Source organism: Anabas testudineus, chromosome 9 (assembly GCF_900324465.2).
Source record: "Anabas testudineus chromosome 9, fAnaTes1.2, whole genome shotgun sequence".
NCBI lineage: Eukaryota > Metazoa > Chordata > Actinopteri > Anabantiformes > Anabantidae > Anabas > Anabas testudineus.
In genome coordinates, this window is record NC_046618.1 from 12,226,938 (window position 1) to 12,237,532 (window position 10,595).

At 39.0% G+C, this 10,595-nt stretch overlaps 1 protein-coding gene across 1 annotated transcript in view; it reads left to right on the forward strand.

Annotated features, from left to right (window-relative positions):
* The window catches only part of coro1ca (coronin, actin binding protein, 1Ca), a 29,004-nt gene extending 20,744 nt beyond the window's left edge, over positions 1–8,260 (forward strand). Inside the window, exons 3-11 of the mRNA XM_026343307.1 lie at positions 359–481; positions 2,702–2,831; positions 3,007–3,188; positions 3,463–3,582; positions 3,800–3,904; positions 4,019–4,164; positions 4,378–4,435; positions 4,563–4,805; positions 5,429–8,260. Coding sequence (XP_026199092.1) covers positions 359–481; positions 2,702–2,831; positions 3,007–3,188; positions 3,463–3,582; positions 3,800–3,904; positions 4,019–4,164; positions 4,378–4,435; positions 4,563–4,805; positions 5,429–5,548 — 1,227 coding nt within the window. The 3' untranslated portion in view covers positions 5,549–8,260. The remainder of the gene's footprint in view (positions 1–358; positions 482–2,701; positions 2,832–3,006; positions 3,189–3,462; positions 3,583–3,799; positions 3,905–4,018; positions 4,165–4,377; positions 4,436–4,562; positions 4,806–5,428) is intronic.
* Positions 8,261–10,595: the final 2,335 nt, after the last annotated feature.

Here is a 10,595-nt window from a genome sequence, read left to right on the forward strand (position 1 = left end):
ATGTGGAACAGGGATTTAAATGTGAAGTTACCCCTGAGTTTGTCTTTTAATTTGTAAATAGAAAGTTTTGCAACTTGTCTTTTTCAGTTCTGAATTCTGACTCTCTTATGATGTTTGGTAACATTCAAAATGCTGTAGTTCCTCTGAGACTGCGCCATTCACATGTAATTTAATTTTCCCCTGTAGGATGAATCCGTTTAAGCGCCTTTCTTGGATGTTGTGTATGTGAGCTTAATTTCACAGGTGGGATTAGGATTATACTGTAATTGTCCTGTTTCAAAACATGGACAATGTTCTCTAAGCGGGACTAGACTAAGACTAATCTCATTACTCTCTGTTGTTTATCTTTGTCTTACAGACGGGACGTATTGACAAATCCTACCCCACAGTGTGTGGTCACACAGGTCCAGTGTTAGACATTGACTGGTGCCCCCACAATGATCAGGTCATCGCCAGCGGCTCTGAGGACTGCACAGTGATGGTAAGGTTTACTTGTACACTTGAACTCAAACCCAATTGTGTGGAAATGGCATCTCACTGACACAAGAAACTGCATGCTTTTATTGTGAAAGGCTACTCTGTTGTACAAAAGGGATGGGTTTGGGCCTCACCCTGTGGATTAGATTAAGCTCAAATATGTGTTGTAGGAATCAGAGCTGGGGAATGATTTAGCTGTTTGTTAAGATGAGGTCACTGACTTTTTTGAGACTGTATTTGTTCTTTACACCATATGCCCTTATTTAGGCTGAGATTAGTGTGCTGCCTGTGCTGCCTTGCTGCCTGTGCTGCCACTTCCTCACCTGAAAGTCCTTACTTCCTGTTAATCCCTCTGAATAAATGCCATATTCATTCCATGCTTGCAGAAGTATAAGCCATGTAAAGGAGACTGGGCTGTCATTACAAAATCTAACCATTAATAGTTCCAGTCTTTGTAACATTTCATTTTTAAAAGGTTTTAGAACCTAAATAGTTGTCTGTGATTTTTAGTTTAGCAGACAGAAGTGGCTATAATTCATAATAATGGCTATATCTATATATAGCCATTATTATGAATATCAATTATTATGAATATCTAATATCTATACTATATATAGTGGATATATTATTGGTAATTTACTAGTCCATTTCAATTTCATATTATATGTTACATATAGGCCATTTAAATCATGTGAGCATACACTCTCTGATTAATTTGTACACTGAATTTGTAGTGACTCCCACCATGATTGAATAAAATGTGAATGACTAATAATAACTTCAACCGCATGCCGCCCTTAACTGCCACGTGCAGTCTTTTATTGCATTCGGTTAACATGAATGAAAGTATGATGGGATGATGTGTCAGATAACAGTGCAGTGATTCACATAATTGTTCCTATCTCAAAGCTTTATTATGAGAACTTTGTTCAGAATAACTGCACGTATTGAAACCTCCAAGTTAACTCATTATTAAAATCTTGTCAAGCAGCTGCAGCCTTTATACTTTTACTATGAGGAAGTTTGTGTTGGTTTAGTTTTTCAAATAGAACTTAGTACATACATTAAGGTTAGAGTTAACCCTTCAAAAAACACAAACCCTGTTTGTTGTATTTGCCATCTCTGAATCATAGTCTCTTGTTGGCCAGTGAAATCTTAGTTGCTGCTGCCCCTCTCAGGTATATTTGTGTAACTACAAATTATTGGTGCCTGGTGCCAGTTGAAATACTGGGGTTGATCATGACTATGTTTAGATAAACAGGTAAGTTTCCAGGTTATTTCAAATATGCTTACACATGCAACAGATAATAAATGCGATCTCTCCCTCACCTTTAACTTATTTTGGAAGCATAAATTACAGATTTTACACAGACTGAATCCCAGAATAATTGATCTCCTTTCATCCAGCCACTCAACTCTGCTAATTTTAACTGTCTGCTGATTGGAAAACTAGTTATACTAGAGCTGTTTCCACATTTGCGATGTCTGGAGAATCAGGGCTGGACATTGTGTGGAGTTGTGCGTTCACACACGCAGCTCACAGCAGGATAAAGTCTGGGTGACATGCATTGTCATTTAGGGATATAGTTCATTTGGTTTCAGCTTTTGGGGGGTGGTTGCTGTGTAAAGCATGCGAGAGCAATGATGTGACACAAATGTACACTGCAAAAGTGTTTTGTTTACAGAGAGAAGTGCAATACAACACCATAAAGCATGGTAAATATTTCCTATACTTTCTGGTGTTGTGCTGATTGCATCGTCTGAAAGAAAATTCCCCCTCGTTCGCTGTAATTAAACTGGACTAATACCTGCTGTATTCACACATGAGCTCACATGGTCTCACAGACTTTGTAGTAAAGGGTATGAAAGATAAATTAATCTCAGTGGTGACTGACTCAGACGTTTGTGTTCTCACATGCACATGTCTCTGGAGTCTGGAGAAGTTCAGGATTCAGTGCATGTGTAAAAGCAGCATTGAGAAATCATCATTGACCAGAAGAAATCTACCTTGTGAATTTGCATTTTCCTGATTCCCTACCCCAATTAAAGATATCAGATTTCTTATTTACATGACTGTTAAATCGGTTTACTGGAGAAGACTGACAGTAATGTAGTTACATAAGTGCATGTAAAATCTAAATTAAATTGTTGAACTAACAGGAATCTCCCCCATTCTTGTGTGTGCTTTGTTTCCTGACCTCTATAATATTCATGTACTCCACAGGTGTGGCAAATTCCTGAGAATGGCCTTGTCACTTCCATGTCTGAGCCTGTGGTGGTACTGGAAGGCCACTCCAAGCGTGTTGGCATCATTACATGGCATCCAACAGCACGCAACATGCTTCTCAGTGCAGGTAAAGTCCTTGCAACATAAAATCTACAATATGAACCTGCTAAAGTTGAGTTTGAACACTAATCTTTAAATGTATCATCATGGTGGCAGCTGTCTCAATGACAAAATATATATTTAAAAAAAAAAAAAAAAAAAAAAAAGGCACAAGAATAACCTGTACTTCACTGTTTCTCCAGGTTGTGACAACCAGATCATTATCTGGAACGTGGGCACAGGTGAGGCCATAATAACCATGGAAGACATGCACCCTGATGTCATTTACAATGTGAGCTGGAATCGCGATGGTAGCCTTATCTGCACCGCCTGCAAGGACAAATCCATCCGTGTCATCGACCCACGCAAAGGGGAGATTATTGCGGTATGTAGTTTTCAAAGATTTCTTTGTTTTGGCATTTTATTTATACTTTACTGTATCTGTAATTTTTTAGGAGTAATTTTTATTGTAATAATGTATGCCATGTATTGCTACTAATCTAAAAGTCATGCTTACATTAGTATAAAGACATTGACACAACAATTACAACAGAGGACAGGATTAGCAATAAGAAACAAAGTTAAAGTTGCACAAAATGAATTGGTTAGCAAACTGTGACATAGTTCACAAGACCTGATCTATAAACTCTACTTCACAGGAGAAGGAGAAGGCCCACGAGGGGGCTCGACCCATGAGGGCCATTTTCCTGGCTAATGGCAACATCCTCACCACAGGTTTCAGTCGCATGAGTGAGAGACAGTTGGCCCTGTGGAACGTTGTAAGTTGCTTCATACTTCTAACTACATCAAGTGATTTTAGATTCTATATTTGACACAATATTCAATTTCTGCGGAAAACGGGAGTGTTAGAATTGCCCTACAAAGTTAACAGCATTTGTGTATTTTCTTTTAAATTTATTTATTTATTTTTTAACAAAGCTCTGATTTATAATTGTGCTTTTTTTTCCTCCTCCTTTTTTTTTTTTTTGTTTTCAGGAAAACATGGAGGAGCCCATGACTGTTAATGAGATGGACACCAGCAATGGAGTGCTCCTGCCATTCTATGATCCAGACACCAATGTTGTTTACCTCTGTGGAAAGGTAAATGCTCAGTAGTCAAATCAAGCATTATTGTAGCTGCACAAAGTTGGAATTGTTTGAAAAGTTTGATTGACACAAATTTTAATACTACATTAAAACACTCTTCCTTCACAGGGGGACAGCAGCATTCGTTACTTTGAAATCACGGATGAGGCACCATATGTTCACTTCCTCAACACCTTTGCGAGCAAGGAACCCCAAAGGGGCATGGGCTACATGCCCAAGAGGGGACTTGATGTCAATAAATGTGAAATTGCAAGGTAAGCAAAGAGAAATCACAAATTTTCCTCTGGAGTTCACTTCATTTTGAGTTTTTGGTCAGTTCAATTCCCAGCTTCTCCACTAGGAGGCAGAATGTAATAACAAAAGAATTGCTAATCTCTTGACAGTCCACTAAAACATTCTGCTGCTTTTATTCTGTATTTTCTAAAGCAGTAAACTTTCGATAACTGGTTTTATTTGTATGTTGCCAGGTTCTACAAACTGCATGAAAGGAAGTGTGAGCCTATTGTGATGACTGTACCAAGAAAGGTGGGTCTTTGTCCGGAGGGTCCATGTTGCACCTGATTTGCTTGTTAAATCACAGGCAACTCAGTGAGGACTTGTTTTATAATATTTTGTTTTCATCATGCCTTGACACTCTGTTTTTTCCTTTCAGTCGGACCTGTTCCAGGATGACTTGTACCCAGATACAGCTGGACCAGACTCTGCCCTGGAGGCTGAGGAGTGGTGTGAAGGCAAGAATGGAGACCCCATCCTCATCTCCCTCAAGAATGGCTATGTCCCGGGCAAGAACCGTGAAATTAAGGTGGTCAAAAAGAACGTTTTAGACCACAAGGGCCCAAAGAAGACGGAGCACCCAAGTCCTGACAAGAAGTGTGCCTCCCCAAATGTATCGGTTGTGAGTGTTTGCTTTTTCTACGTTTATCCAGTGTGTCTGATAATTAAACTAAAGATTTGTCAAACAGTCACTTTACATACTTCACATTTAGTAAAACAACACTTTCTGGTCTGGTCTAGAGCTGAAACTGACCCAACTTAGTCATTAATGCCCCTCACCGCTGGACTCATGTCTGGTGCTTGTTAGGACAAATAATATGTGTAAGAAACATGGCAAATTGCTCCCTGTCTTCATGAAGTGGTTTGAAGAAGTTGTTCAGCCTACTCTCTGACCCACAAACTGAGGGGTCTGCTGTTGCTCTGGGCGCCTGCTGCTGGGCGTCCTGCCGCACCTCACCCACAATACAGCCAAGCTCTTGGGACCAAGCCCATTCGTCTCTCTGCAGTTTTGCTCTGTAATCACAAGCCACATATTAACCCTCAGGATACCAGGCCCTGCCACATGGCATATACAATGCAAGACTCAAAGTAGCATCTTTAACACACGAGGTGTATTGTGCACTATTAAGACGTCAGGTCAAACATTGGTTCAGATGTGACTATAGTTGTGGCTTTAGCTGTATTGTGATAGAAATGAATATAAACATGCTGAAAAGTCTCACTTGTGTTTTCTGTCTCTCACAGAAATCTGAAGCCAAGCTGGAGGAGATCTTGAAAGAAATCAAATCTCTCAAGGACCTGGTCAGCAGTCAGGAGAAGCGAATCATCAAACTTGAAGAGCAAATGTCCAAAGTTGCCATTTAAAGACCCTGTACCCAACCTGCTACTATTCAGGACATTCATCAGCTGGGGGTGAGCGGGACCAGTCACTGTCTGCCTCAGTGGCCGTGCTTTGTCTGAGTCCTGCCTAGCAACGATCCCTAGCAACATTCCAGATGAACTTTTTCTTAGCCAGCCCCCGACCCTCAGTTTAACACAGGTGGAATAAGGACATGTGGCAAATTTAGCGGAAATTACGCAAATACAGAGGACTTCCTTTTATTCTGTGGCAGTCATTTTTATTTTCTCTACTTGTATAAAAAGGTCTTACATAATTATTAATAAAGTTTTAGAATAATTACCAAGGAAATTTCCATGTCAGCAGTTCCCATTTACTATTGCATACCCAAATGTTTTTTTAAATAGTTATCAGTGTTTCGTGTTAGGACATTCCAAAATGATTATGTTGCCAAATTTGAAATTTGTTTACACCTCCCTAACAGTATTTCTTTCTCTCCCTTTGTGGTAATATTCACCATCGATAACAGTGATGTTATGTGCAGTAGACTGGTTATGCTACAAGGAGAATTTCATCAGTAATTTACTATGAAATTATAATGATTTAAGTACAGTAGTTGTGAAAGGAAGGTTGACATCACATGCCCTGTAATTAGAAGGTCATAATTTTTGATTGAAACCACATTTAGCTGCCACAGTCTATACAACACTCAGATATATCATGGATGATGAATTCTTGCTGTCTGTGTTGACTCTGCACAAATCAGTACCTGCTTTGTCTTGTTTCTTTTGTATTTCAGTTGCTTCTTGACAACCTGACTATGGACACATGTGTCTATGTAAACATGCATTCCCTTCTGTCTTGATTCTTGAACATGCACTGTGTACATATTGGAGAACATACATTCCACAAATCCCGTTGTCCCTTTATGGTGTAGGGGAAAAAAAAACTTCTTTCTGTAAACACTTTACTGTAGTAACTCATTTACACTGGTTGGTTGTTATTGTGACACTTAATTTGCTGCCCGGGGAAAGACCAAATTTGTGGATTTTTGTCTCAGCTCTGTTTTGTTATTGTGGGAGGTTCAGTTAATGACCTCACTGTTTAGTATCCACGGGTCTGTTCAACACACCACTATAGTCAAGTGTAGTAGGATTATTTTTTGTCACCGTACCTTTACATTATGTCACATCTCAGATCTATATTTTCTGTACAAACAAAACAGGAATAGACACATAATGACACCAAGTAATCACACGTTGACTTGGCTAATAAAAGAAAAACCCCATCTGGTGATAAAACTGGAGATTGCTACAGAAACTGCTCATGATCGACCCTAAAGGCCTAGATTGTGTGTGAATATGTGCCTCGTGTCATTGGCCTTTCGGGTACCTCTCACTATAAACTCCTGTTTTCATCCTTATTTGAGGGCTTTGAAAATGGACATCCGAGACTTGCCTGTATCTTGGATGATCTAATTATTTGGTTATTACTTCACTGTTAATTTTAGCCCGTTTCTTGTTCCAGCTGTGCTTATATCCCTCTTAGCACTTCCACTTGTTTGTTTTTTTTGGTTTTGTTTTCTTTAATGGTTGTTTCTCAGAAGCCCCAAACCAGTATAAAACTAGGAACCATTGAATTGTCTATTCTGAGCTGTTTTGCTAAAATAAAAGGCTCTATTTTCTTGATGTTTAGATTTGTTTCCCAGGGGGAAGCTGAGACGGGTAATGGTTCAGTCTGTTGTTTGCCTTTAATAATTGTTACCACTGTAAAGACCTGAAAGTGCCATAGAGGTGACCATGGAAGTGTTTGTAGGAGACTGTTATGCGAGTAGATTTGTATAGTAAATGGAAGAGTTCATAGGTGCCCGGATTTCAAACCACTTTGAGGTGCTATAGTTAGTTCAGATGTTATGTTCTAAGACCCTGTTCCCAAAGTACTGTATATCAGCCACCTGGATGACCTCAAGAAGTCCTGCCGACACATACCACAATCTACCAGGCAGCACAACTGGTTGGGGTCTGCTGAGAAGCGTTGTGCCCCTGACACTGACATTTTCCATCTCGGTACGGGTATTAAAAACATCTTTAATAATGATGTCAAACCGAGACGCTGTCTACTGAGCACCCTTTTGCGTCATCGTGGCTTGAAGATGCAATTTGAACAGTGAGTTGCAGAATATTAGTGAAATCTGGGTCTGATGCAAATTATACTGCCCTGTGTGGTATATCAGACTGCCACTCTATAGATTCTTGCTAGCACTGTGGGCATGAGAGCTACGTTTTAAGATGTAGTAGTGAGTAGCGATCCAAAGGGACACTGTAGGTTGGAGAAATGTGCAGTTGAAAGATAGATGTATGTTTGTACCTTATGGTCTAGGTGAGTGAAAGTTGTGTAAATAACATGACCATATTTTGTGTAAAAGGAAAAGGTGTTTTGTTTTTTTTGTTTTTTTTTTTTCTGTTCTGTGGTTGTGCTGAAGAGGGTATTTGTATGGGAGGTGGGTTTTAAATGTTTCCTCTTGTCTGCGTTCCCTGCACCTTGCCATAATGTCTCATGAAAAAAAAGCAGAACCTCTGTTATATTGGAGGCTGTATGAATATCAAGAAAGAAAAGTGTACCTGAACAAACCAGGATGAATCCTCATCATGTGGATGTCTGCTCAGCATTTCTGTTCATTCTTGCTTCAAGTATCAAACATTGATTTAAGAAAACTTAATAAAGAATTTTTAAAATGGGCTCATTGTATAGTTTTGAATTTGAAGGTGAACTACGTGTGTATGTTGTCAACAAACCCCATGAAAATACCAGCTCTAATAAGTTAGTCTCTCTCTTAAAGACCTTCCCAGCCTGTCTTCGGCAGCGATTGACTCTTTATCAAGCGCTGTTGCTCCTTGTATGAACACGGCTGGGACTATTTTCATCTGTTGAATTTATCTCACACTTGGTGTTCTAGTGAATATTTCAAGAAGTAATGTGATTTGTTTGTGGGATTCAAAACAAGCTGTGCCAATATTCACTATAAAGAACAAAGATGCCAGTCTAGTGCAAAGCTGTGGCTCATTTGTGTCTTTGATATATATTTTTAATAATGTGTTTTTCTACTATAGAAACTATTTAGACATTCATAAGGTATGGGCAGCCATCATCAATTCTAAATACATAACCACTGTGAGTTACAGTGATCACATCCATTATTTTGGTATGGAGACTCTCTCCTTTTAGTTCCTGATATTTCTTCCTCTGCCTGGAAAATATGAAAAAGCTCAAACTAGATTTTATAAAAACTGCACTGGTGTTTCCAACTTGTGATCCCAGTAAGAAATCAGGCGAACAAGGATTCCTGCCTTACCAATTACAGCACGGTCGCCCCTAGACATACAGAATATACACATGATACAAACAAATCTTCAACCGTTTGGCAAACACACTTTAGTGTTGTCTAGAAAGAAAAGAAATTACCACCTTGTTCACACTTGAACTGTCAGGTTGGACAGCTATAATATCACCATCTCACGTCGTCTGTCACAATAAGGAGCAATGAAATAAGAAAGGAGTCATGGGCAGCTTTAAATAGAGGTCCTGCACATTTAGAGATGTGTCCAGAGATAAGTACTCCTAAAAGACTAAGTTTATATGTTCGCTCTGTACATATGTTTCAGAATGAAAGGGATGCTTTTCCCTCCACTGGTCATGTGTGCCCTGTAAAGACAGGCTGTAATCTACAAGGACTAAATTAGAGAGGACACAGTGGGAGGCAGAGAAGTCTTGGGACTCGCCCAGCCAAGAACAGAAATATCCATTTCTCTGAAACATGGACTCGATGTACCAACTGTAACAACTTTACAGTAAATTGTAAAGCAGAAAACTCAGGTTAAGTTGTGCCTTTTTGACCTTGAATGCATCAAAACATTCAGTTCTCTTATAGATCACACTTGTTTCCAAAAAACACTTGTTTCCTCAATTCTAGAGGCGGCAATTTATCCGCATGCTATAAAATGTCATCATGCACAAGTGTCACTTCTACATGGATGCTCTCCCCATAATATGGTACATAACATAAAAACTACAGTAACAATCACAGTTTCATATAGATGTTTAATGGATGCAGGAGGAGGGAGAATCAGGAAGGTGGGTTGAGAAACAGGGAGGAGACACTGAAGATAGAGGGCTGGACATGAGTGTGCAGTGAGGAGACTTTTAGAGCGCAGTAAAAACTTAGCAGGGAGGGTAAATGCTCTGCAGCTCTCTTTCACTCTTACTTTCCTCTTGTTATTCCCTCTCCCTCCTTTTTTTCCTCTCTGACTTCTGCACTGCGTTGTGCTGCCCAGCAGATAAACCAGGGATCACACATCCAGTAAGTCTATATTTAACTTCATTATACATTTGAATTTTAAAAGTACATGTACTATGCTGTTCAATTTTTATGTATTTGTACTGGAATATTATACATTTACTACTATTTTCTGCTCCATTACATTTACAGGGTAATTCTTATTACATACTAAAGACCTTTATTTTTGATCCCTATAGACACTTGTTGGCATTAGTACTTCTGTACTTTAATCCAAATAAGGTTTTGAATACACAACTTTTACTTGCAATGAAATATATTTATGCATTGTTGATCTGCTGCTTTTACTTATAGTAAGTAAAACATGATTAATCAGATGTCTACATACTGAATACTAAACGCCTGCTGACATTACATGATTTAATTTAAACCAGTATTAATCTTTAGTATGTTTTACAGTACAGCTTGTACAGTGTTTAAAGTGATACAGTTTTACATAAGATAATGTGTTGAGCTGATCCAACCTCTACCAGTGCCAAGGTTCTCAAAAACATGGCATCCTACATTTTAAATACGCTGGCCGTCCCAAAAAAAAAACAGAAGGCACACCCTCTAATATTTAGTTGGACTGTCTTTAGCTTTGAATAAGACACGCATTTGCTGTCGCATTGTTTCGATAAGCTTCTGTAATATCACAACATTTATTCCCGTCCTGAGTTGCATTAATTTTTTACCAAGATCTTGTATTGATGATGGGAGAGTCAAATCTGCGCAAAGTC